General features: G+C 41.3%; 3 protein-coding genes across 3 annotated transcripts; all 3 read right to left on the bottom strand.

Annotated features, from left to right (window-relative positions):
- Positions 1 to 384: 384 nt before the first annotated feature.
- On the bottom strand, positions 385 to 5,206 carry KRT26 (keratin 26). The gene is made up of 8 exons (XM_036342147.1): positions 4,723 to 5,206; positions 4,208 to 4,290; positions 3,523 to 3,679; positions 3,240 to 3,401; positions 3,019 to 3,144; positions 2,407 to 2,624; positions 1,199 to 1,266; positions 385 to 645 (listed from the first exon to the last, which is right to left on the bottom strand). Exons 1-8 carry the CDS (start codon positions 5,161 to 5,163, stop codon positions 494 to 496), a joined length of 1,407 nt encoding a protein of 468 aa, XP_036198040.1. The 5' UTR covers positions 5,164 to 5,206; the 3' UTR covers positions 385 to 493.
- Positions 5,207 to 10,033: 4,827 nt separating this feature from the next.
- On the bottom strand, positions 10,034 to 14,816 carry KRT27 (keratin 27). The gene is made up of 8 exons (XM_036340591.1): positions 14,322 to 14,816; positions 13,740 to 13,822; positions 13,220 to 13,376; positions 12,556 to 12,717; positions 12,343 to 12,468; positions 10,737 to 10,954; positions 10,469 to 10,518; positions 10,034 to 10,355 (listed from the first exon to the last, which is right to left on the bottom strand). Exons 1-8 carry the CDS (start codon positions 14,763 to 14,765, stop codon positions 10,213 to 10,215), a joined length of 1,383 nt encoding a protein of 460 aa, XP_036196484.1. The 5' UTR covers positions 14,766 to 14,816; the 3' UTR covers positions 10,034 to 10,212.
- Positions 14,817 to 17,637: 2,821 nt separating this feature from the next.
- Positions 17,638 to 26,801, bottom strand: KRT28 (keratin 28). The gene is made up of 8 exons (XM_036340590.1): positions 26,310 to 26,801; positions 25,756 to 25,838; positions 24,855 to 25,011; positions 22,461 to 22,622; positions 22,255 to 22,380; positions 19,120 to 19,337; positions 18,711 to 18,766; positions 17,638 to 17,970 (listed from the first exon to the last, which is right to left on the bottom strand). Exons 1-8 carry the CDS (start codon positions 26,757 to 26,759, stop codon positions 17,828 to 17,830), a joined length of 1,395 nt encoding a protein of 464 aa, XP_036196483.1. The 5' UTR covers positions 26,760 to 26,801; the 3' UTR covers positions 17,638 to 17,827.
- Positions 26,802 to 27,158: the final 357 nt, after the last annotated feature.

Here is a 27,158-nt window from a genome sequence, read left to right as displayed (position 1 = left end):
TGAACATATTCATGTTTTTCTTTAGGATAGATTCCTTCAATTTTTTTTTTGCCAGTTCTTTTTCATTGGATTTATTGAGGTTTAATATATGTAGAGTAAAATTCATCTTAAACATACAGTTCTGTGAGTTTTAACAAACACATAGTCATTCATGTAACCCCCACCACAATCAAGATACAGAACAATTCATTAACCCTGCCCCCAAATCATCTCATATCCCTTTGTAGTCAACCTCTCCCACAGCCCTGGCACCATGAAAATGTTGATCAGTTTACTATGTCTGTAATCTTGTCTATTCCAGAATATCATATAGATGGGATTACATAGTATACACTCCCGAGAAGGATGACATGCAAAGAACTTGAGAAAGGAAGAGAAGAAAAACAAAGTCTAGGCTTTTTATTTGTTAAGAAGTGAACGATTTCCTTGGGTTACTTAGCCAGTGGGATTTTGCAAGGCCAGGCTTTTGATAACAGCAACCCCTTCCCCCTCATTAAGGTGTTTTAGAAGATACGCGTTGCTCCATTGTAATATTGCTTATTTTAGAGGATTTTTCTTCAACTGAGTGGACCCTCAGTGAAAGGACATTGCTGAGTTGATCTAGCTCCTCGACCACTGTTTTAATAACCGCTTCTTCTTTTGAGTCTAAAATAAAACAAATGAAAGTTTAGTGTTCATTCTTAACAGGTTGAAAGGCATTTAGTGACGATGGGTAAGCTTTTTAAAAATGGTGTTTGCAAGTTTGTGGAAAATGAAATATTAATACTGTGTTTGAAGTCTATGTTTAGCAGGGCCTGGATCTCTTTCTTTCTTGTATTTACCACTGTTTTTAGAGAAATGGGTGTTTGAAAGCATAAATGAAACATGGATTAAAACTTGTAATGTTAGGCATGTACAGGCCTGGAGCAACTAATGTCTTCTTTTAAACATCAACTTGCCCAAGTTTTGTGTTTTAAAATAAAGTAGTTCTGCTATCAAAGCATTGAAACTGTGAAAATAATATTTTCTAATTAAAAAGGATATTGAGGGATGGGTTCCCCATTTCAGCAATCTCATACTTTGACCACATCTGTTCTACTAGTATAAGAATATGATATACGAATATTAAGAACTGTCATAAGCTTACAAATATAAGTGACTTATTTAATGCAATTGCTAGAGTTTAAAAGAGCTACAACAAGTAAAAATTCTCCCATACCTTTGACTTGATTTTCGGAATTTACAGGCTCACACCCTTTTGATATGTAACATGTGGACTTGCTTTTTCTGCAAAGAGAAGAGTAAATTATTGCATTTATTTCATTCGGGAGCTCATAAATAATGATGAATTGGGAATGAAAGTTTTGGAATTCTAGTTTCAATAAGATTCAAAGTCTTATGTTTAACGGACATTAGTAAGTTTTTCATGACTTCAATACAGTAAAAGAAGCGATTAAATGGATGTTTAACCTAAGTGGATGTTTAAATTAATGGATAAAAAATTCCCTTGTGATCAGACATTATCTCTTTCATCTAGCAATACGGGGACTGCAAGTTCTCATTCTGACTTTTCAGTCAATCACCTGGCCAATGAGCATGGTTGGCGTGCCTACTGCACTGAAGGCACCAGACTATGTGCTGTAGAGCCGAGATATAAGCCGTTTACGTTGTTGAAAAGAAAAGGGAGCACATGCAAGTAAAGTTACCTCTAACATGGCATGAAAGGTAAGAGAAGTGAAGAATGAATAGTGTAATGAGCACGTTGTTCAAAGGAGGGAGCCATCACCGTTAGGGTTCTTAAGAGAATACTCTGCAGAGACTGACACTAGTCTTGGAAGATGCATAAGATGCTAAGTCATGGTGAGACCATGGGCAAGATTTAGTAATAGCCACTGATTACCGAGTCCCTTTTGTGTGCAAGCCACTGTCATAAGCACTTTCCCTACATAGCGAGGCACTATTGTTAAAAGTATTTCAGGGTATGAATTTGGTGTTATCATAGTTCTACAATAAAGAAATCGGGGTTTAAAGAGCTTAAGCAATGTGCTCAGATTCTCCCAAGGGTGTCATTCTGGTAACTAAGCAAGTAAAAATAAAATAGGATGTGTAATGATGAGAAATGTACTTCAACACTAAGTCACGGGAAGCCACTTGGATTAGAGTAGAGGAATTGTTCATCCTTCTGTATTTAAATGTTCTATATATTAACAGACTGCAAATATTTTACAGACTTAAACATTTGATTTTGCTGCCTGTTTTCATTTCAACTGGATGCAGTAATAACTTTCTGAGGCCATACACAGGCATGCTCTTTAGCGTAGGACATTCTAGGGTACAATATGAGTATACACGTATATTGAGAAAACCTGGTTGATGTGAGATGAATTTTTTAATAACAAGATTATTTTTCCACGCGTTAATATTTACCTTCCGTCTCCATCTATTAATATGCAATACGTTTCAATTTCTTTTTCTAAAAATATTTTGATATCGAGAAGCTGTTCATAGTCCAGCTTCTGGCCTTCGGTTTCCGTGCGGATCTGTTGGAGCTGTTCCTCCATCACCCCGACCTGATCCTGGATTTGCTGGAGCTGAAGGCAGTAATAGCCTTCGGTCTCTGCCAGGGAGCATTCGTAGGAATGTTTCTGAAAGAAGAACAAAGCAAGGCTTGCCTGTAGAACCCATAAATAACAACACTCTCAAGGCGGAATGAAATATTTGTGTGGAGTCTAAATTCTTTCCATCAAAATCAGCATTAGCAAAGTTTTAAAAATGTTTTTCCTTTTCATTGAAAAAAGTTTCTTTAAAAAAATTTTGGGGGTTGATGAGTCAGAAGTAATGTTTATGGACAAAATTCTTGATATTTAATATTTTTAAAGGTATTTAATATATTAATATATATTTGATATATTTGATATATTTTATCTTTTCAGTTACATATACTTTGTTACCTATTTTGTTATATGATATATGTATTTACTTATTACACACACACACACACACACACACATATTCAAATCAGTGGTGATTCCTACAAACCGTGGCCACGAGGGATTGAAGTTCTATTTCCAAGGTTTGCAGGTTGCGTTTCAGTTCCATCAGCTCATTCCTGGCCACTGTGGCTGCTCCCACATCGTCAGAAATCTGCTGTTGCAGCGAAGCGCTCTGAAGCATAATTGTCAGAAGGGTTAGTGTCCAGCCTGGTGGTCTATTGAACAAACAGGCCCTTGACCTGGGTGTGTGATTTGCCACAGACATACCTTCTCGTTAAACCAGGCTTCCGCCTCTTTGCGGTTCTGCTCGGCCAAGTCCTCGTACTCAGCCCTCATGTTGTTCAGCAGAACAGTTAGGTCCACGCCCGGGGCTGCATTCATCTCCACATTCACGTTCCCCCCGGCTGAACACTGCAGGACCTCCATTTCCTGGAGAAGGGATCAGTGTGGATATTCAAGGTGGAATTTTGAGAATCACAGGGCTGGGAAATAAACTGAACTCGAGGAAGGAAATCTGGTACGACACAGAGCCACCCCGCAGTGTCCGTACCTCCTCATGGTTTTTCTTCAGGTAAGCCAGCTCCTCAGTGAGGGCCTCACACTGGATCTCCAGGTCGGCTGTGCACAGGGCCAGCTCATCCATCACTCTGTGCAGACCATTGATGTCGGCCTCCACGCTCTGGTGCAGCGCAAGCTCGGTTTCATACCTGGAAGGCCATTAAAGAGCATGAGAATTATAGTCACAGGCAGGTGCAAAGGGTACCTTCTTCAGACATTTCATGCACTGAAAGATGATGCCTGTACACGCTGCTGAAGCTGATGGTGATGGCAACGTGATGGGTCGCTTTGGAATCCCAACTCATCTATGGACATTATTTTGGAGGAGTTGCTTTTCAGAGTTGATTTTTGTCACCCAAATATGCTTAACAGCTGAATAAAAATATGGTTTCAAGTTTACTATGGCTTTTAAAAATAAGGATGCATTTAATTTCTTCAGTGATCCAGTCTGACTTTATAAAAACATGTTGGTTCAAGTAGGGGGTGAGGGCATATGCTGGGGGTGGGAGCGGCCAGGGAGAGGTCAATGGGGGGAAAAAGGAGACATATCTAATACTTTAAACAATAAAGAATTTAAATTAAAAAACATGTTGGTTTTTAAAGCAAAAGACATGTTCTTTACTCCAAATGTAGTCATTTTCCCTTAGTTATAATGAATGACTTTATTTTTTACCTACTTCAGCCTGAAGTCATCAGCGGTCAGTCTGGCATTGTCATTTTGTAGAACAATGCTGGCATTACAGGTGGTCACAGAAATGATCTAAATAGGGTAGATTGTGCAAAATGTTACGTTCCAAAAGTCAAGGAAAACTCCAGATTTAAGTGTGATTCTTATCTTCTTAACCCATCAAGTATCTATTTTAGTACAATTTTTTTCTACATTAAAAGGAATCTGGATTTCCTTGGATAATAAATGCCTAGAACTTAAGAGCCAAAGTGTAAGTTTTATAATCATGAATACTTTTATTACTCTTGATTAAAAACTATGAGCTAAATATAAGATCAACAAAATGATTGTTTGTTTTAAAACTATTTCTTTTTCATTCATTCATGCTACAAATTTTTATTATCAGGCTCCAAACACTAGGAATACATCATTTATAGTTGCTAAGCACATTTGCTATTTTGTGTTGCCTTTAGGTTATGGACACCTCAGATCTATAATAAAAGTCTGCAAATCCACATTTCTTACCTGCCTTTTAAGATCTTCAATGACTGAGGAATATCTACTATAGTCATGATCCAGTCCCCGGCAAGAACCAGGCCCATATCTCTCATACCAGCACTTGATCTTCTGCTCAAGGTCTGTGTTGGCCTCCTCCAGAGCTCGCACGTGGTCCAGGTAGGACGCCAGGCGGTCGTTGAGGTTCTGCATGGTCATCTTTTCATTGCCAGAGAGGAGGCCGTGCTCATTTCCAAGAAAACCAGCACAGGCGCCACTTCCCAGCCCTCCACCACCGCTGTAGAAACCTCCTCCAGAAGAAACGCTCCCAAGAGTACAAGAAAAGCTGCTTCCTGCTCCAGGCCCACTGCACACATTCCCAGCCCCGAAGCCTGCCCCTCCACCAGACAGCCGGCCAGGGCCAGCTTGAGAGCAGACCCGCCTGGATCCACTAGAAAGTCGAAAGGACATGGCGACAGCACAGCTGAGCAGCACTTTCTCAGAGCAGAGCAAAGCCAAGCGTACCACCCATAGCATTTACTCCCATTGGCCTTTTATAGGATGCGGTACGTCATTTCAGTCTTTACTATGCCGATTTATAATAAAATGTTACTCATACTCTAATTGTTGTTTTTCATAACTGGGTGATTGTCAATACTGTCCAGTCTGTAGGTGGAAAAGTGCCCAAGGATATCTTTCCATATGAAAAGGTGCCAGATGGAGTAATATTGAGTCATAGCTTCAAAGGTCAAACTTAAATAGACAGCTTTTTGACCTCTGGAATAGATTCATTTCCCCCTCTACATAACAAAAATTTAATAAGTCAAATGGGAAATGTCTACTGCTTTTGTCCTGTAAATGCTTATGGAGTATCTTTACTATTATTCATGCGTTTATTGAGTGTTTTCTTTCTTATTAAAATCAGATACTCTCAATATATAGTGACCCTTCGGTGGTGGGAGTTTTTTAATAGATTTTTTAAAAACTGAAATAACAGAAGCCCTGTAGTTACCATTTTAACTAAAAAGAATGAATATGTGGCCTTGACAGAAAGTTAGTTGCAATTGAGATTTCTTGGCTGAGTCCAGGAGCAGAATGTCCATTCAACTAACTTCTGTCTCCATATTGTTCATTTCTCTACCTCAAAAATATTGTTACTGCCTTTTAGTTTAAATTTATGTATTTAAGGCATCATGGATTATTTTGAGAAGTGATTATCAATGTTCCTATTGATGAGTGGGGAGTTAAATAGATGAAGAGGAGCGTTTTCATTATTACCTAGAAAGCCAGTGATTTGGTACTCTGAATAGAAGATTAATTGTCATAGATAAGAAGGCTTTTCATTCTCTTGCCTTGATGCCATGGGAAGTTAACCTGTCTGGTTGGGCTTCATTTCCCTATTGGGCAAATGAAAATAATAATGTTGAACAGTCTCAAATGAATGTTGAGCTATTCCAATAATTAATGACTATAAAACAGTCTGCAGGGCACAAACATTTTGTACATGTTAATTACTTAAATTATTATAATAAAGTGACCATGTCAGAAGGGTCAGGTCTCTGTCATTTATAATGGTACAAATTGATTGGCTGACTAATTATGGGTTTGAATAGTTTTGAAACAGTAATTTTTTCTGAATGAGATTTTTTTCAAGGTTGTGGACATTGTTGACTAGCTTGAAAAAACCTCCAGCGTTACTGTTCATAAAAGATATGGAATATTGGGTGGCCCAGAATGCATGGATTTTTTTTTTGACCAAAATATTTTAAGATAATTAATAGAAAGCTGAAATTCAGACCACTTGACCATGTTTAGAACAATGTGTGATGAATTAAGAGATGCAGCTCATATTCAGGGACTTACTACTGATTTTGTTGTGACCTGATCAAAATTTTAATCTTTTGCTCATATCACCCAGGAATAAAACAAGAAAAACAGAGTAGTTTGTCAGTGTAAGAGTTTATAATTCTTGAGTTATAAGAGGTATTATGAGACTGCAAAGTATTATTAACATAAACTACTGGTCTCTAGATATTTTATAAATAATAATTAACTTGCAATCTTTTGTGAAATAAGTTAAGCATATATTATTAGGACGATTTTGAAGATGAGTTGACTCTGAAGCTAAGTGGCCACACAGATCACAAAACATTTTTATGTCAAAGCAAGACTGCAATGTCTGATGCTTAACTCCTCAAAATGTCATCTATTATTCATATGAGCAACTCTCCTGAATTTTCTTAATCATAAATTTCTTCTAAAATAATAGTTTAGCTTAGTCCTTTCTGGAAGAGGGAGATAGATTTAACAAATTCTCTAGGCCATTTCTGTCTATGTACTAGTATTTCTATCCTGAGAGTGGTTATTTTATTCAGGATATGTGTGTTCAGCCACATATCATTATCATTTTTTCAGAATCTATTAGGTATTAGAACGTTCATTATATAATGTGCATACTATATTTGATTTAAACTTTTAAGTTATGCAGTGTTAATGTTTGCTTATCTCAGGATGAAGTTTCATACATAATCTTATTCTAATGATCATACACTAATTTTGCCCCTGATAATTTAGTGTTTAGCTTCAAACATGCTTTGCTATCTTTTGCCATTGTCTGAAATTCACATTCTACATTTGTTAGCTGGGTTTAGAAATGTATTTTTCTTGGATATGAATGATGTTTGTTTTGTCATTAGATTTCTAGTTTTTTCCCCCCTGAGAATCAGATTCTAGTATCCTAACTCCTCCCACAAAATGACTCCCCTGATTTGTTTGGGAAGGAGACCCTGATGACTTTGCTTAATCTCAGACTAATTGGGGTTAGAACCAATTTGTTTTTATCCTCCCTTTCTAGAAGGAAGGTAGACTCATGAGGTTCTCCCTAGCATGGTGTTATGATGTGGTTAAGCACACCGATTCTGAGCCACAGCTTTTGTATCCACTCATCTACTGAGGAAACTCATATAGTTGGCTTTTTAAAAATATGTTTTTATTGATTTTTAGAGAGAGAGGAATGGAGAGGGATAGAGAGATAGAAACATTGATGAGAGAGGAACATCATCAATCAGCTGCCTCCTGCATGCCCCCCACTGGGGATCAAGCCTGCAACTGAGGTACATGCCCTCAACCGGAATTGAACCCGGGACCATTCAGTCTGCAGACTGAAGCTTTATCCACTGAGCCAAACTGACTAGGGCAGGTATATATATTTTTTGATGCAATTGTAAATGGGATTATTTACCTAGTTTCTCTTTCTGATTGATCATTATTGGTGTATAAAAATGCAACCGATATCTAGATATTTATTTTGTATCCTGCTACTTTATTGAATTTATTTATCAGTTCTAGTAGTTTTTTGGTGAAATCTTTAGGGTTCTCTATATACAGTATCATGTCATTTGCAAATAGTTTTACTTCTTCCTTTCCAATTTGAGTGCCTTTTATTTCTTCTTGCTGATAGCTGTGGCTTGCACTTACAGTACTATAATATGCAAATTGTCTCCTTGGGCAGTCGTTCAACCACTCACTATGACATGAACTGACCACCAGGGGGCGACACAGGACATGGTGGATGTTGATGACGTGCTGTGGCCTCTCCCTGGCTACCTGAGGGTGGGGGTAACAGGGATAGAGGTGTGGTGAGAACGCTGGTTATCTGCTGAGCTTGCTCTCACTCCCCCTGCTACCCTCCCCCGGGATGCCAGGGCTTGTGGGCTGGGAAAACCCCCCGCGCTCAGGTGCCAGGCACCCGTGAGGAGCCCGGCTCACACCCATGTGGCCTCTTCTGGTTGAGCTGGGCCTCAGCCGCTGGGACTGCAGGGGCCAGTTGGGCTCCCCATGAGTTCACGCAGGAGCTGGTTTGCAAGGCCGGCCGGGAGAGAGCGTGCTGCCTGCCCGGCTTCCATGCGGTGCTGCTGGGTGGCCCAGATGCCCATGCTATGCTCTGGCCCACGGCATCTGGCTGTGCTCACCGCATCTCTGCGTGGGGACTCGGGCGCCGTGACTCAGGTGGAGGGGGGCGCACGGGGGCCTGGGGGCCCAGAGGTCAGCTGAGACCTGCCCTTCCATGCCAGACGCTCGCTCTTTGATTGCTGGCCAGGCCTAGGGACTGCACCCATACACGAATTTTGTGCACCGGGCCTCTAGTATTGAATAAGCATGTTGAGAGCATACATCCCTGTCTTGCTTCTGATCTTAAGGGAAAAGCCCATTGAGTATGATGTTGGCTGTCATATGTGGGATTGTCATATGTGGACTTCATTATGTCCCTGGCAGACAGTACCCCTGGTGATTTTCACAGCGAGACGTTATGTGGCGCCTCTTCCTGGCTCTGGTGCTCTGGGCTGGGAAACCTCACTCTCCTAAGGGAAAGCCTTTGCAGCTGAGATAGCCCTCTGGGATCTCAGCCGCCACCTGTGGGAATGAAGCCAGCCTTTTTGGGTCTCCACCCTTTCTACCCGTCTCGATGTGGCTTCCTCTGTAAATTCTTGGTTATAAGACTTGTGTTCAGCTAGTTCTCAGTTGGTTATTCAGGTTGGTTGTTCTATATTTTAGTTGTCATTCCAGTCTGATTCCTGGGAGGAGGTGAGTGTAGCTTCCACCTACTCTATCACCAGCTTGGCTCTCCCAATCTTTCATCTTTCTGAAGGTAGGCAGTTATCACTATAAAGTTCCTACTTAATACTGGTTTGCCAAATCCCATAAGTTTTGGTAAATTGAATTTTCATTTTCGTTTGTCTCAATGTATTTTTCTATTTCTTCTTTGATTTCTTTGACCCATTAATTGCTCAGGAGTGTGTTCTTAAATTTCTATATATTTCTGAAATTCCCAATTTTCCTCCTATTATTGATTTCTAGTTTCATACCAGTGTGGTCAGAAAAGATACTTGTTATGATATCAGTCTTCTTACATTTGTTTTGTGGCCTCACATTGTGAAATTGACCACCTGCCTTATCTAGTCCTCACATTTCTCTCTTTTCCTTTCCACCTTCAAATATCACCATTTTTAGTTTTAGTGTTTTTTTTTGTTTCATTTTTAGGATATTTCTGATTCTCCAGTTCCTTATTTCCACTTCTCTGTCATGTTGCACTTAGGGATTAGATTTTGTTAACTGTTTTATTCTCCTTACCAGCACTTAGTGTGTGTTTAACAAGTATTTTTACAAGGAAGGACAATGTAAAACTTTACAGAAATGCGAAAAAGACTCCACCTAGTTTGCCTGTTAAATTTACTCCTAATTTCTGAAGGCCATTGAATTAAATAGAAGAAATTAAAAACAAAATTCAGTTCCAACTTGGGGTTAAGTTTACAATGCAAAGACTGACCAGAACCAGTGAAGATGACTTGCAACAGGAAAAACTTTTATTGAAACCCCACCACAGAGAAAGGCAAAGGAATGTTACTACTCTAAAAAGAATTTGTCTTCATTCACTGGAAGGAAAGCAGAAACATAAGAGGGCCCTTATTTAGGAATCTAGCTTCAATTTGACATTTTAATTTAAGGCCATTCTTTTGGGGCTCAGGAAGGCACCCTCTGTTCACTCTTCATGTTGTTGACTTTGGTGGATTTCTCTTCCATGGTTTGAACTCTGGATGAGAGGACTTTGCCACGAGGATCTATTTCTTCAACAATTGTTTTAATCACGGTGCCTTTAGATGCCTCTAAAATGACACACATGAATTGGTAAGATTTCTCAAATTGATAAAGAGGAAATAACTTGTCATTTGGAACATATACAAATAAACACTGAATGCTCAGCACCGCTTTTGTTTACCTTTCATCTGATTTCCTGGTCCTTGGTAGCCTTTTGATTTAACGCAAGAGCTGTAAAAATATAGAGAGCTTGTATGAATAATTTCACTCTGTGTTTTGCTGAGGAAACGGAAAAATATTGATTTAGCATGGGAGAGCATTGGATTCTTAAATAACAGTAGAAGAAGTTTAGGTACACACGATGTAGGTCAGAGATACTTTGTAGTTGATTTTAAAAAATAGTTAGCAACCTTAAAATAAATTATTTTCTCCATGGAAGCAGTCCTTACCCATCCTCTCCATCTATCAGGCGGCAGTAGGTCTCAATCTCTTTTTCCAGGTGGACCTTGATGTCCAGGAGCTGCTCGTACTCGAGCTTCTGGCCCTCGGTCTCGGTTCTGACCTGGTGCAGCTGCTCCTCCAGGGCCCCGATCTGAGCCTGGATCTGGGCCAGCTGCGCACAGTAGTTGCCTTCCGTCTCCGTCAGGGAGCACTCCAGGGACTGTTTCTATGGGTCAGTAAGACCATTTAGTAGAAAATGTCACAGTGTTGTTTCAGCGTAAGGCAAAGCACATAGATATTTCAGAGAGTTATCTTCATGCAATGCAAATAATATTTACTCAAAAGATTCCCCTCGTTCAGTATTAATGGTTGCCTTTATTATGTGTCATACTATTTTTATCTGTGAGGATAACACAGTTGCTGTTGAATGTTACTCGCATACCCAGGAGTGTTAGCAAAGATGAATTGTGTCCTCACAGGGCACAGTGTAAAGATTCCCCCGCACCCACCCAATATAGCCCGTGCTTGGAGAGTCTGACACAATTTGCCGCTTTCCCTCAGAATAAAAGTCCCCCTAAGCTTTGCTACCTCATTTCTAATCATGTGACAGCCTTGTCTCATGAGGACTGCAGCTCTTCTATGAAAAAATAATCCTGTAGTGACCTGCGTATACTTTCCAGAAGTAGAATGACCCAAAGAATGACCTTTTCATCTTTAAATCCTTTGATTCATTGGCTAGTGGATCCATATGGGTTTATATAGGACTTCTATAGAAACCCACAGAGGGATGGATGCTTGCTATAATTTTACACGGAATAAAGATGAGAATGTCTTACCCATTCACCTGCAATGATTTTTATACAAAGTCCTAATTTTATATACAATTATAGCCTCTTTTATGGATAAATCTGGGGGTTTACTAGCCACTGTGGAAAAAAGTTTAGACTTGGGAATTAGAAAACTTGGAGAGAAGTTATGGTTCCTTCGTATCCCACTGTGGGACTCTGGGAAAACGGCTTAACTTCTTTGAATCTCAGATTCTCCTGTTGGAAATAATGACAGGAATTACAAAGTCTTTCCTGCCTAAGCCCCAGAGCTATTGTGGAGTCGTGTGGGTGAAAGTGCTGGGCAAACCCTTAATAAATAAGGTTGTTATTATCATCATGCGTGTTCAGCTTTGTAGGCAGCCTTCATGCCTCTACTTTGCTTCCTGTTTGTGCCACTTAAAAAGGAACTTGTAAGTGTTCTTAATGAAGTGGGCAAAAGGAATGCTAGATGAAGAAGCTAGGTGGGGAGCAAACGGATTTCTGCACTCCACGGACAGTGGCTTCTGATCTTTTGTCTTGGGAGAGAAGATTCATGGTAAAACCATTTCTTTTACGAGTGCCCCCCCCCCCCCAATAACTATACTTGCTAATTTCTAATGTTTCATAATAATTAGCATCTAGTTTTCAGGCAGAGAGGAATCTACTGTGCAGAGTGCAGATGTGCCTTATTTCAAGCATAATAATGAATGGGTAAGTATCGTGTAGAAGAAAACTCTCTCTGAAATATTTCTTAACTTCTAAAGCAAACACTTATTATTATTAGTAGTAGTAGTAATTTTTTACTTACCATTGCTAAGAGGGACTGAAGTTCAATCTCCAGCGTTTGAAGAGTACGTTTCATCTCAGTAAGTTCATTTCGAGCGGAGGTGGTGGCCCCAGCATCGTCAGAGATCTGCTGCTGCAGCGAGGCGCTCTGAAACGTCGGGAGTTAGGTCAGGGTGATGCTTGCCCTGCCGTCCCGGGGCCGGGGCCAGGTCAGCGCGCCCTAGCGTGGTCTCACCTTCTCGTTGAACCAGGCCTCCGCATCCCGGCGGTTCTGCTCGGCCAGGTCTTCGTACTCGGCCCGCATGTTGTTCAGCAGAACCGTGAGGTCCACCCCGGGCGCCGCGTTCATCTCCACGTTCACGTTGCCGCCAGCGGCGCACTGCAGAGCCTTCATTTCCTGGCACCGATTTGTTAAACCGTGTTAGTTAGGATCTGAATTTTTTTTTAATATATATTTTATTGATTTTTTACAGAGAGGAAGGGAGAGGAATAGAGAGCTAGAAACATCGATGAGAGAGAAACATCGGTCAGCTGCCTCCTGTACACTCCCTACTGGGGATGTGCCCGCAACCAAGGTACATGCCCTTGACCGGAATCTAACCCGGGACCCTTCAGTCCGCAGGCCGAGGCTCTATCCACTGAGCCAAACCGGTCAGGGCAGGATCTGCATGTTTTTAAAGGAGCCAGACAGACACGATCCATACAGTTAGACACTTTTTTTTTTTAGGGTTCGTTTCTTTAGAGGGGGAAGAATAGAAACATTTTAAACCATCAAACCATATGGAGAAATTGACAAGTTTCTCCTTGAGATTGATTTCAGACATTACAGTTGTCATCTGAAAGGCATTTTTAGAGTTTGGGAGGAGGGCGGGTTGTGGAATCGGGGGAGAGGCCCCTACCTCCTCGTGATTCTTCTTGAGATACGCCAGCTCCTCGGTCAGAGTCTCCAGCTGGATCTCCAGGTCCGTCCTGCACAGAGTCAGCTCATCCAGGACCCGGCGCAAACTGCTGACGTCTGCGTCCACGCTCTGGTGAAGGGCCTGCTCGTTCTCAAACCTCAGAAAATATTTGTAAGTTTGATCACGTTAGTCACATCACCTTTTAGGCCACTGTAGAACTTGAAGCTTTGAGGTCAAACTGTTAAAATATACTCAGAACTTCACTTGGATCAGCCATAAGGCAATACATGAATTTCTCTGAAGCAAGAGAACGGAAATAGTCAAAATTTTCTTTCATGTGATGTTGACATTCATCTGTCGGCCCTCATATTTCCCAAGTAAAATATATAATTCAGACTAGTTATAGTACACATTTAACAGACAAAGAGAAACAAAGAATTGAGCCAACCTCAAATAGCCTAAATAAAAGAGTGACCTGCTTAAATAATTTTTTTAAAAAATTCTCTTAAGCTCTACTTACTTTAGCCTGAAGTCATCAGCTGTTAGTCTCGCATTATCATTTTGCAGGACAACACTGGCATTACTTGTAGTTGCAGAAATTATCTGATAAATGGAGAATTAGTGAAGAGTGAGGAAATCCTTTTTAAATTTTCAAATTTCCTTGAAGAAAGTCAACAATGAAATAATAGTAATATTTCTGGCACCCTGTCTCCAATAATAAGATGATTCTATTGAAAATGGGAAATTTAAGTCTGACCTCTTTTACTCCCCTCCCCCACCCCCATAAAAAACAACAAAAACCTCTTTTTATAGAAAAGCCTGTAATATATAGCTGGAGACATTGGGCAGTTTTTGATATTATTAAAAGCATCAATATGCTCACTTTGTACCAGGTGCTAAGTGAGACATGTTCAAAGATGAGAATTTTAATATACATTATTTTTAATGTACATTATTTTTAATATGAATAACGAAGTACCGAGAATTAGAAGCTGAAGGCAGAGCCCTGCTTCCTGTGTGTGATTGCTTATATATTTGTGAGTGTGTGCATGTAGCTAAATACTCCTATGGGTCTTAACCCTCATGACATTGTGCTTCTTACCTGGCTCCTAAGGTCGTCAATTATCGGGAAGTATCTGCTGTAATCATGATCCAGACCGCGGCAAGAGCCAGGCCCATATTTCTCATACCACCCTTTGATCTTCTGCTCCAAGTCCGCATTGGCCTCCTCTAGGGCTCGGACGTTGTCCAGGTAGGAGGCCAGGCGGTCGTTGAGGTTCTGCATGGTCACCTTCTCGTTGCCGGACAGGAGGCCGTGTTCATTCCCAAGGAAGGCAGCACAGGAAGCGCTTCCCCCGCCCAGCCCTGCGCCATAGCCTCCTACAGACGAGTTGCTCCCAAAGGTGCAAGAGAAGCCACTTCCAATGCCCGGCACACCGCACGCGTTTCCAGCCCCAAAGCCGGCTCCCCCACTCGACAGCCGCACAGAGCCCGCGCCCGCGCACGAGCCCAGGCGTCTGGATGCAGAAGAGAAGCGCACAGACATGGCGCCCAGGCTGGAGCGAAGCTTGTGCCCGGAACGAAGCTGCCTGGTGAGTGTCCTGCTCACACAGTTCAGCTTGTCTTTATATACACGCGATCAGGGTGTTTCTGCATGAACCTTGCAACCCAGAGCAAAATGGTGCTTGCCAGCTCATCATGAATTATTTATAATTGGGTGACTTTTTTTTTTTTTAATGAATGTCTTTACCCTACTGTGTCCATTTCTGTAGGTGGATAGTTACCTTGGGGTTATATGTTATCTCCAAAATAAGACAGGAAGGGGTATTATCAAGATTATTATAGTGACGCATTTCAAATGCAGTATGAGTAAGTCTTCCTGTCTCCCAGGCTTCAGGAATATAAAATCCCTAAAAGAATAAAAAAGTGTCATAGACAAGTTTCTCTTTCTCTTGATTAACTAACAACACTCCATTCCCCTCACCCCCAGCAAGTGAGGTAACATATTTATGGTTTTCTATGGATAATATGATCTTTCTTTTTGATGTGTTGAAAAAAAAATCTCAAGACCAGCGGTTCTCAACCTGTGGGTCGTGACCCCTTTGGCAGTCGAACGGCCCTTTCACAGGAGTCGCCTAAGACCATCCTGCATATTAGATATTTACATTACGATTCATAACAGTAGCAACATGACAGTTATGAAGTAGCAACAAAAATAATTTTATGGTTGGGTTACAACATGAGGAACTGTATTTAAAGGGCCAGAAGGTGGAGAACCACTGCTCAAAACCTTGGGCTTATGGTACCAGAGGAACGTGACCAGGTCTTTAAATGAAAACTGAAGAATTACCATTTCATCTTTACTTGTTTTCTGTCTAAGATCTCTTGCTAACCAGGTTAAGTGAAGGTATTGGTTACCTGTCTGGACCTCAGTCCCCTCATCTGTAAAATGAAGGGACTAGACTATGGCCTGTATGTTTTCTATTTCTGGATTTCTTTTAAAAATGTAAATAGGGTTGCCTCTGTGTGGTGGCATTATAGGTAGACTTTATTATTTAAAAAATGTTGTTGTTGTTGTTGATTTTTAGAGAGAGAGGAAAGGAACATCGATGTAGATCAGAACATCTATTGATTGCCTCCTGCATGCCCTCTACTGGGGATGGAGCCCACAAGCTGGGCATGTGCCTTGACTGGGAATTGAATGCAACCTTTGGTGTACTAGACAACGCTTGATCCACTGAGCCACCCTGGCCAGAGCTATTTCTATATTTCTTGTACTTTTACATTTCTTTCATTTTTTCTAGAAAACTTTTCTGCATTCATTTTCTCCACCTTTCATTTCCTACTCACTCCTGAATTTGGTCCCAGCACTTTATGAAATTAATCTCTCTAAGATTGTCAATTACCCCACATCACTAATCCAGTCATCATTTCTCATATTCCTTCTCCTACACTCTCTTAGACACATTTGATACTAAATTCAGTTTTACTGAATTTTCTTTTTTTTTTTTTTTAAATATATTTTATTGATTTTTTACAGAGAGGAAAGGAGAGAGACAGAGAGTTAGAAACATCGATGAGAGAGAAACATCAATCAGCTGCCTCCTGCACATCTCCCACTGGGGATGTGCCCGCAACCCAGGCACATGCCCCCGACCGGAATCGAACCTGGGACCCTTCAGTCCGCAGGCCGACGCTCTGTCCACTAAGCCAAACCGGTTTTGGCAACTGAATTTTCAATAACTGCTTTCTGAGAATACCTCTATATCTCCGCTCCTCTTCTTTCTTCATAGTTCATAGTTTCTTGCTCTAAAATTTGCCATTTCTTACATTTTGTGCTCGGTGTTCCTGATTTGTACACACTCTCTTGGTGATCTCATCCCTTTTTGGCTCCCAGGTGCATGTTCTAAATATACATTTTTAGCACCGTCCTTTCCCCCTCTCTGGACCCTCACCTTCCGACACCCTCTGGACATTTCTACTTGGATATTCTGTCTTGACTTCCAACTCAACACATAATTATCTTGGCATCAAAATTTGATCTTTTGCATCTTTTTTCATTAGTTGCTGGTGGAATTACTGTGCCATGCTCAAGATTACTAAGAAATCTCCGACTGCTATTTTCTACCAGCCCACATATAATAGGTCAGTAAGTCCTCTTGAATCTACTTTTGCAGTGTCTCTTGAAGCATTTTTCTCTTTTCTGTTTTCCTTGTCACTCTCATTTTCTTTCGAATCAGTTAGTAGAACCTTAATTGGATTTCTGGTTTCAAGTCTTTTCTTTCTATCATGGTCATTAAGCAGTTGGGTGCCAAGGTTATTATTCCTGAAGTACAGCGCCATTCATGGAAGAACTTGGACTGTTTAAAAAAATTTTTATTGATTTTTTTCTTTTTAGAAGGAGAGGAAGGGAGAGGGATAGAGAGGTAGAAACACTGAGGATTGAGGCCAAAACCTGGGTATGTGCTTTACTGGGAATCAAACCAGGGACCTCTTGGTTCCTGGTTTGACGCTCAACTGCTGAGCCACACTGATGGGGAAAACTTGAACTCCTGGATCAGATATATCAGCATTCATATCGCAGTTCTGCCACTTTCTAGTTGTGAGCCATTGATGGGGAAATCAGAATGGCTCTGATGTCTCAGCCCTGGAAGCCATGATTCCCGTGAAGAGTGACTTTGAAAAATTCTAACTGAAAGCACTGTCCAACCCAAAGTTCTCTACTTTGATAATTCATCATGAGGGAGGGTGAAATAAAAATATTTTCAGACAAGACAGATCTCACACATTTACCTCTTTTACATACTTTGTCAAGAAACCACTAGAGGGCAAAATGAACAAGAACAGGGAAGGCTTAGAATCCAAGACAAAATAAATCGCAAATCATTATTTATTAGTCATGAGTGAATGCAAATGAGTGCACATTACCTTCTTTATTTATTTGAAAATAAACACCCCTTTTCCAGTAAAAGGTAACCAAGAAAACAGGTCTTCCCCCCAAGAAACTTATCTTAAAGGTAGAAAGTATTTTTATTATCTCCTTGAGATTTAGAATAATGCAGTTGTGCAGGATCCTTCCCCAAATTATTCTTTTCTCAAAAATGACAGCTAGAAAGAAACCCTTTGTTCTGTCTTGCCATTGGTAATTTTAGATGTCTTTTCTTCGATGGACTGAATCCTCGATGAAAGGACTTTACCACGTTGATCTATCTCTTCAACCACCGTCTTTACCAGCGTGGTTTTGGATAAATCTAGAAGTAAAACATATATGAATACACATATTCAACCTAAAAGATTGCATGACAAAGAATTCAACTGTTGGTTGTAATATAATATATTATGTACATTTTTGGTGAGGGAATAAATATCTATATATATGAAAGCTTAAGTGACTGGCCGATGGCCGACCAGCTGACCGGCCAACGGGCCAGTAGCTATGATGCGCACTGACCACCAGGGGGCAGATGCTCAACGCAGGAGCTGCCAAGCTGCTGTCACTTGGCAGCTGCGGTTCTCGTGTGATGAACCCAGAACCAGAGAGGAGGGAGCCCGATTCTGGGGTGTGTCACCCAAGAACCACCCTCTCACAATCTGGGACCCTCAGGGGATGTCAGCTGGTTTCAGCCTGATCCTTGCAAGCCAGGCTGAGGGATCCCACTGGTGCATGAATCCATGCACCGGGCCTCTAGTAGATTTATGATAATATAGGGTGTCCCAAAAATGTATACACACATGTTGAATAATTATAAAGGCAGTGTTGATTAAAATACATTTCATATTCAAAATTGAGCTACCAGCTGTTAAAGTGTGTATACATTTTTGGGGGGATATCCCATAGTTTAGAACAGTTTTATCCATTTAAAATAATATTTTAAGTTCCAAGCTAAGCACTTTGGTTTAAATTGTTTAAATATAGACTGTTGCCATAGTGTACGGTTGCCATTAATGCAGAAGTATTTGCTGCAATAGAAGTACAATTAGATTTTATTACCTTTAGATGAATTCCCTGAGCTTCCTGATCCAAAGCCCTTTGATTTGGAGCATGAGCTGTAAAAAACCACAGTTTATTTTTTAATATTTCTGTTTATCACTTATTGAATTGATAGGTGAACATAAACTAAGTGAACTTTGTATGCCAAAACCAGGTCTTAGTTTTTCATAAAGGAAAATAGATTTTGGGGGGCAGGAGCTGAAGGTAATTAAATGTCATCTAAAGAGAGGACAGAAAACAACCTTCTTTCCATTTGATTTTTTAAACCCCAGGTTTACAGGCTGTGGTATACAAAATATGGAAAAGATGACTGCAGAGGCGAGAGATGAGCAGGCTTTTTGGCTGTGGGAATAAAGAAGAAAGGCTTTGAGGCATGGAAGGTGAACAGACAATGTGTGGGGTCACTTACTTTCCATCTCCATCTAGCAGGCGGCAGTAGGTCTCAATCTCTTTTTCCAGGTGGACCTTGATGTCCAGGAGCTGCTCGTACTCGAGCTTCTGGCCCTCGGTCTCGGTTCTGACCTGGTGCAGCTGCTCCTCCAGGGCCCGGATCTGAGCCTGCATCTGGGCCAGCTGCGCACAGTAGTTGCTTTCTGTCTCAGACAGGGAGCACTCCAGGGACTGTTTCTGAGGACGAAAAAGATGTCAGAGCAAGGGGTGAAGCCACTTTGAGGGCTGTGTAGACCAGTGTTTCCCAGCAAAAGGCAGTGCTGCTCCTTAGGCAAGCTTTGGAAATTTGTGGGGCTTGTCACAATAAAATGGGAGGTGGAGAAGAAGGGGAAGGGACTGGTTTCACTGGAGATGGGGGAGGGGGAGGCATGCTAGATGACCTGACATGGGCTAAATGACCTTTTGGCCCTAAGACTTTTCCAATGGACGTTCATGATATTTAGTTAATATTTGCTATTATCACCTACCTAGGTATTAAAACACTTTCTGGGGGTAGCACAATAAGAAATCAACATTGGCAATCATATATTTTGAAATTACTTATGTATTTTGGGGTTGCCTATTGTTTTCAATCTTATTCTGCTACTGTCCCCAGAGATCTACCCTACCATTGTTCCCAGTCTCATCTATCCTCGATTTTCTAATGTCAATCAAAGGCCTTTTCTTAGGCTGAAATGGAGATTTCAGCTTGACAGAGGTGGAATTTCAAGACAAGGGGCATATTTAATAACACAGTCCAGGCCATTATTTCAACACTACTTTTATGAATATTATACCTACTCATTTCTACTTCCATAGTCTGTAATTTGTCTTGTTATGTGATCCTTACTTTAATTAAAGTAATTTTCCTCTTTCCCTTATCATATATAAATATATCTGGGTGCTTATTATTTCTCCTGATATTAGTTATTATCCAAGTGTCCACCCCCATCCACTCTTTCATTTCCCTTTTCTTCTTGTGTGGAGCAATTCCTGATTGTTTAGAACAAAACTTATTTATCAGAGAAATGTGTAAGCCTCTGTCTCTTTCATTACATACTCTAGGGGAGCTGGACTCACGTATTTACATATTAAATACATTTTTATATTAAAATACATTTAATTCTCCTTTTTATTGCAGTTATGACATTGCACTGGTTTAAAATTCTTTTTTGTGTAAATTGTTAAATATATTATCTATTGACTTCATTTTAAGATTATGAAGAGGAAATTATAAAATATTTGTCATGACAGACAGACAGTGGGTCCAAGAGGCTGATGGGTGCATTACATGGGTGGTACTGGGCTCTCCAGGGGCAGAGGAGTGGAAGGTGACCAGGATGGTAATGGGGAGGGTGAGGCAAGAAGTGGCAAGGGGTCAATGAGGTGTGTGGTTGGCTGTTCAGAACTTTAACTTCTTTGGTGATGGTATTCCTTTTTAAGGTTATTAACGCTGTCTTAAATCAGAGGGGACAGCATCTCTATCCCATAGCCTTCTGCTATAAAGGTTGGCTCATGGAGGTGGAAGGAGAGCAGAATGAACTTGGAAGTTGGTAAACTACTTGGAAGTTGGAAGCATATGAAACCTGAGTTTATCCATTTAGACAACTCCCAATTTACATATGATTTGTGCACGAAACTATAGGATACTGTGCATAGAATTCATCTACGACAGAAGAATCTCAGGCATGGAAGTTAGTTCTATGCCACCATATTCTAGAATTCATTTATGTTGTATGTTACAAAGGTTTTGTTTGTCTGTTTGTTTTGTTGTTGTGGATTATTTCATGAGCCCAAACTACAGTACTATACCGGCTACATAGAATCTAACTACTTTCTAACATCATTGTTTCTGTGTGAAATGCTTAAATTCTGATCTGGGAACTGAGTGATTCATTTCCTTTAACACAGCACAAAAGCAAGAGGAGGGATTCCTATTCAGGGGACAGCAGCAGGAATAGGTCCTCAGGGTTCCAGTTACAGGAGAGAAGAGGATGGGGAAGAGAGGAGGGTTCCAGGAGCTCAAAGTCTGTAGTCTGGAGGGTTTCGGGTACCAGCCACAGTGGTGATGAAGGTGAAAAGAGGGCATGGCAGTTAAGTTGGGATTCAATCAGTGGTAAAATAAGTCTCCAATCTAAATGCTATCTGATAAGAAAGCACTGCCCCTTTTTAGGGTGGCTAAATCAAAATAACCTTCCTATTGTTTTGAGCCATCTTTTTTTTTTTTTTCTTGGCTTACTGCACTCATTTGTATAATAATGGCTCTTTCTTTGTGTTGCGATCTGGTGTCCTCAGGGCGCCTGAAGCCTCTGACGGTAACAGGGAACCCCTGGGCCCACCTGTGTCATCATTCTCCAAATCCAGTCTTCTGGGTGCTGCCAGCTGACACTCCAGCAGTGGTTCTCAACCTTCCGGCCCTTTGAATACAGTTCCTCATGCTGTGACCCAACCATAAAATTATTTTCGTTGCTACTTCATAACTGTAATGTTGCTACTGTTATGAATCGTCATGTAAATGGTCTTAGGCGACCCCTGTGAAAGGGTCGTTCGACCGCCAAAGGGGTCGCAACCCACAGGTTGAGAACCGCTGCTCCAGAGGGAAGCTGGTTTTAGTGCTGGGTGGTCTCCAGGGACTGCTGTCCTGGACCCCCTGGTGATGAAGAGGCTGGCAGGGCTCACAGGGAATCAGAGACGCACCCTCTTTTCCTCTGTCCAAGGAAAAGCGCGAGGTGGCTTTCCATAGGCTTTCATCAATACTAGGAGATGCTGAGGGCGTCCACACCAGCTCTGCCCCCTGTGCTCGCCTGATGTCAGCCTGCCACTTAACTTTGTGGTGGAGCACAGTGCCTGCTGCTTGCCATCCAGGGCTGAGATGAGCCACCCGAGGAAGGGGCTATTTCATGAAATGGGCCCTGAGCACCTGCCAGGAAAGAAATCCTCAGTGGCTTCAGGGAGGAAGAGAGCTTTGTCTAGTCTCTCTGACTGTCTCAGCGTCTGTCTTCCCTGCTGTCCCCAGGAGGCATTTGTAGGTAAAAGCTCTAACAGGGAAAACGGGAGGTTTTCAGCTAGACTTGTTAGGATCACGCAACGCAGGCCGACCTGCGCTGTCACCTACCATGGCCAGCAGCGACTGCAGCTCGATCTCCACGGTCTGCAGGCTGCGCTTCATTTCGGTCAGCTCCGTCCGGGCCGAGGTGGCTGCGCCCGCGTCGTCGGAGATCTGTTGCTGCAGGGTGGCGCTCTGGAAGGCAGGGCGCAAAGGGGTTCACTGGGCCTGCACCCTCGGGGTGCCGAGGGCAGGGCTGACTGGGGGGCCCTCACCTTCTCGTTGAACCAGGCCTCCGCATCCCGGCGGTTCTGCTCCGCCAGGTCTTCGTACTCGGCCCGCATGTTGTTCAGCAGAACCGTGAGGTCCACCCCGGGCGCCGCGTTCATCTCCACGCTCACGTTGCCCCCGGCCGCGCACTGCAGAGCCTTCATTTCCTAGAGGAAAAAGTGAGCCCGACCTTAGGGGCCATTTACCCAAACCATTTGAGGAGAGTTTCCTAAAGGGTTGCTTCATGTCTCAAAGGCTGTGGTTTAAATTCCAGTGTATAATGCGAGGCGTAAGATCGTTCAAATGGACTCATTCGACCCAGAGTCATGCCGATCATCTATTGAATTAGTTAGTGGTCTGTTAGTGAAAACAATCACAAACAACCCCGCAGCGAAAAGGCAGCATCCCCAGAGAAGTGTTTTATTATTTTAAAATGAGACCGGGATACAAAGACCAGAGAGTGATTAGGCACATAACTATTGACTAAATGTCAGAGAGCATTCTCCTGGACGGGAATGAAGCAGTAGGAAAAAAAAAAAAAGAAAGAAAGAAAAATCCCTGTCCACAAGGACCTCTCACAGGAGGGACAAGAGCTATCCTTTACTGAGGGCTTCCCCGGCATTGTTCGAAGTGGTTTACATGCATTACCGCATTCAGGTCTTCTGACCTCGTTATGTGTTATGTGCTATTAGACTTATTTGACAGACAGGAAACTGAAGCACAGAGAGATAAAGGAATCTCCCCAGGTTCTTAGTACTCAAAAGGCTGGGATTTGAACACCCCAGGGTCAGAATGTGGTACATACTTGCTCCAGAATGTCTGCTGTTAGTAACGACACTCTGTGGCCACTCTGTCCTAGGGCGTGTTCTAGTCTGAACCATTAAATAGTCTAATCCGGTCAAAAAATGGATTTCTGGACAAATCAGCTTATCAGTGACCTGGGCGTAGTTCCTTAGGCAGCTGACCTTTTTCATTAGTACTTGCTTTTGATGGGTTGGTATCTCTGCTTTCTCAAGTCATATTTTTTTGACCTTAGGCCAGTGGCCTGCCAGTGTCCACCAAGAGCAAAAGATTTACATTGCCCAAGGAGACCACTGATAACTTGAAGTTATTTCCATATTTTTGGGGTTTTGTGTATAATTCATGTGAAGAAAAATTCTTCTTGTTAAGAGTTTAAACGTTGAGTTGCTTGGGCCCTGGCCGGGTAGCTCAGTTGGTTAGAGCACCCGCCTGATGCGCCAAGATTGTGAGTTCGATCCTCATTCAGGGGACATACAAGACTCAGCCAGTGAGTGCATAAATAAGTGGAAGACAAATTGATGTCTCTCTAAAAATCAATAAATAAAAATTAAAAAAGAAAAGAAAATGGAATTTCTTGGTGTTATCCTAGGGGTACCGGTCACTGGTGAGTGTGGTAAATTTGACACTCTCAGGGGGACCCTGAGATGCGAGTGGCTTTGTTCCCACCCTCGGTGCATTCAGAGGTACCTTCTTTTTGTTTAGGTGTCTTTAAGGAGGACAGTGACTCCTGCTCCTACCCTAAGGCCCACAGCTGGCTGGGCTGCTGTGGTTGCTATTTCTTCTCTTCTGGGATTGTTCCTTTCCCTGATGTCACACTCGCTGCAATGCCTGGGTCTGTTTTTCACTCTCTTGCTGATACTCCGGTGGCCTGACTCTTCCAACCCCCTGCTCTGGGACACTCTCTTCTCTCCCTGTTTCTCTTTTATTTTAATTTTTTTTTCTTTTGAAGTACTCCTTCTCTCTCTCCCTCTCCCATAATTTTACTCTTTGGGGACAGTAGATTTGGTTCTTTAGCCATTTCTACCCAATGATGAGGCACGTTTGTCATAGGTTGTTTTCAGAAAATTTGGCATCTATGATTTTGGAGACTTTTGCAATTATTTTTGGGGTAGTACCTTTCTGGGGGAGGGGGGTTGAAGTTTCCTGGTGTTATGCGTCAAATTATGGGGTTCCCATTGTGTGGGGTTCAATATTATAGTAATAGGCTCATTAAGTAGGGAGAACATTGACATCTTTTTCTAGTCTGATAGGTCTTTTGTGAGAAGATTGACCGCAAGATAAACCTATGTGAATTAAAGAAATAATGTCATTGAAAGAAAGACGGTTGCATTAATGCAAAAGTAATGTCATATTTTCAGAAAAATAGAATATTATATTGGTCTTGAAAATGGAGGGATCCAGACCAAATTACTAACATTTATTACCTTGAGGGATGAGAGTAGAAGGGCAGAGTGAGAGAAATGAAATTCTTTCTGGATAGCCTGGGCATTATTTGAGTTATTATAACGAGCGTGAATTACTATTATAATTTAATTGTCCCCCGGAAGTATTTCAAATGTGCGCAACTGTGATGTGACTAGAAGTGAAGCTGCTCCTACCTCTTCATGGTTCTTCTTGAGATACGTCATCTCTTCACTCAGGGATTCGTACTGCAGCTCCTGGTCAGTCCTGCAGAGCGTCAGTTCATCCAGCACTCGCCTTAGCCCGTTGATGTCGGCCTCGGTGTTCTGGTGAAGGGCGAGCTCATTTTCATACCTTGAGAGGCATTAAGTGAACATCAGCACAAGGGAGGCTACCTCAAGAGACAGGACAATAACGCCTCAATTGCTTTTAATGGAAAGTTAGACATTGAGTTCGGACTCCGAATATTATAAAAGTACACAGAGAAAACCCTCTTCTCTCCTTTCACCCAATTCTGGGCAGGATAATCTGCAGATATCTAATCACACAAATTCCACTGGTATATCCCAATTAAATAAAACATACCACTTTGTAATTTTACCTTGGTTCATATTTTTTACTTAGTCAACAAATATTTACAAACATCTTTGCTCTTGGCACTACACTGAGTGGCCAGATTATGACCACCCATCAGTACAATGAAGTGAATTAGTTATGCAAATAATAATAATAATAAAACCTTGAGAGTATTTGCTTAGGAAGTTTTCAATTTTCAGTATTTTTGGAAGTGTCAATGAAATACTGATGGGGTGGTCATAATAATCTGCCCGGTTATAATAATCTGGCCACTCAGGGTATATTATAGGCAGGCATAGAAATACAGTGATATTTTGTCACAGCAATGTAATAAGTATGTATAAATTCTAAGTATAGCTAATTGAAAGATTATAACATGCTTTATATCATATTATAACATGCATTACTTCCTTTAATCTCTTAGGTTGCACTTCGTTCTACGTGGGATGAAATGGAAATGCTTATTTAACACAGTACATAGACAGGGAACTTTTTCTAGAGTGTGATTATTTTGTCACCTACTTTAGCCGGAAATCATCGGCAGCCAGCCTGGCATTATCAATCTGCAGAATGACATTGGCGTTAGCCGTTGTGGAAGAGATAATCTAGAAGAAATCAAGAGGGAGAACATAACAAATAAGTTGCTTTTATAATTTATTATTTCAGGAGATAAGGAATGTTACACAATGAGACTCTTGCATAAAAATCTGACTCCCTTAGGTAACAACCAAAATGTTTAAACTTTAATTTTTAAAAGTTACAGGTATGGTTATACTAATATATATATGTTTTTTTCTCATATACTCATATAACTTTAGAGCACAATACTTTCTTATCAATGAACATACTTCAAAATAAAAAATAGTGGAATTATTAACATTTAAGCTACATGGACATTCTTGAATCAAAGTGCCTATTTCTGACTAAAAGTAAGAATTATTTACCTAAATAAATAAATAAATGCAATGTAAATTACAGATAACAGTTATAAAGCATTTCTTGTTGTAGCTCTGTCTTTTGCAAGGTAATTCTTCATTTTAAATACTTAGAATAGTTCCAAGTTTGCAATTTCTCACCTTACTCTTAAGATCGTCGATGGTTAGGTGGTATCTACTGTAGTCATGATCAAGTCCACGGCAAGATCCAGGACCATATTTTTCATACCAACTCTTGATTTTTCTCTCTAATTCAGCATTTGCCTCCTCCAGAGCACGCACATTATCCAGGTAGGATGCCAAACGGTCGTTAAGATTCTGCATGGTCACCTTCTCGTTCCCAGAGAGGAGGCCCCCTTCGCTTCCAGCAAAGCCGGCACAAGCTGCATTGCCAAAGGCACCACCAGCCTGGTTCCCGCCAGAAACACTGCCCAGGCTCCCTCCCAAGGCACAGGGAAGTCCACTTCCAGCAGCAGAGCTGCCACATGCATTGCTGCCTGCAAAGCCCACGCCTCCACCGGCTGGTCTGACGGATCCAGGTCCAGACCGCAAGCAAATACGCCTGGACCCACTAGAAAATCGGAGAGACATGGAGGTAGGAGAAACGTTCCTTGTCTGTGGATAGCTGTAGCTTCAAAGGGGAACAGAATATTGTGCACTGATGGTTTCTTTGGGCTTTTATACACACCATTTGGGATGTTTCTATCTGAGTTATGCATGCCAAAAGAAAAATGGCATCATTCAGATTAACATGAAATTATGTGTAATTGGATGATTTGAAAAAATTAATGTCTACCATCTCTGGCTGTTGCTTCAGGGTGTTTGTTATCTTACATATAATGGGGTTCATTCTATATTAAGTTCATTATTTTAACTGCTAATTTTGAATGAGTAATCCTTTACTTTCATCTTGATCCTAAGAATATACCATCATTATCTGGCACAGGATATTATAAAAATTTAAAAGTTAAGTAAGACTGTAATAGGGTA

This window comes from Myotis myotis, unplaced genomic scaffold (genome assembly GCF_014108235.1).
Source record: "Myotis myotis isolate mMyoMyo1 unplaced genomic scaffold, mMyoMyo1.p scaffold_m19_p_17, whole genome shotgun sequence".
Taxonomy (NCBI): Eukaryota; Metazoa; Chordata; class Mammalia; order Chiroptera; family Vespertilionidae; genus Myotis; species Myotis myotis.
Note: the sequence above shows the minus strand (reverse complement) of the source record. Positions and strands in the feature narration are given on the sequence as shown.

Excerpts from the sequence above, each read along its gene's own strand:
- KRT28 (XM_036340590.1), bottom strand. The coding sequence starts at position 26,759 with ATGTCTCTCCGATTTTCTAGTGGGTCCAGGCGTATTTGCTTGCGGTCT. Across the intron at positions 19,338-22,254 it reads TGCAGTCGCTGCTGGCCATG|AAACAGTCCCTGGAGTGCTC; the intron begins GTAGGTGACAGC and ends TTTCGTCCTCAG. Across the intron at positions 17,971-18,710 it reads CTCAGGGAATTCATCTAAAG|ATTTATCCAAAACCACGCTG; the intron begins GTAATAAAATCT and ends TTTTACTTCTAG.
- KRT27 (XM_036340591.1), bottom strand. The coding sequence starts at position 14,765 with ATGTCTGTGCGCTTCTCTTCTGCATCCAGACGCCTGGGCTCGTGCGCG. Across the intron at positions 12,469-12,555 it reads AGGCCTGGTTCAACGAGAAG|AGCGCCTCGCTGCAGCAGCA; the intron begins GTGAGACCACGC and ends CCGACGTTTCAG. Across the intron at positions 10,519-10,736 it reads CTGATAGATGGAGAGGATGG|CTCTTGCGTTAAATCAAAAG; the intron begins GTAAGGACTGCT and ends ATATTTTTACAG.
- KRT26 (XM_036342147.1), bottom strand. The coding sequence starts at position 5,163 with ATGTCCTTTCGACTTTCTAGTGGATCCAGGCGGGTCTGCTCTCAAGCT. Across the intron at positions 3,145-3,239 it reads AAGCCTGGTTTAACGAGAAG|AGCGCTTCGCTGCAACAGCA; the intron begins GTATGTCTGTGG and ends ATTATGCTTCAG. Across the intron at positions 2,625-3,018 it reads TTCAATCCCTCGTGGCCACG|AAACATTCCTACGAATGCTC; the intron begins GTTTGTAGGAAT and ends TTCTTCTTTCAG.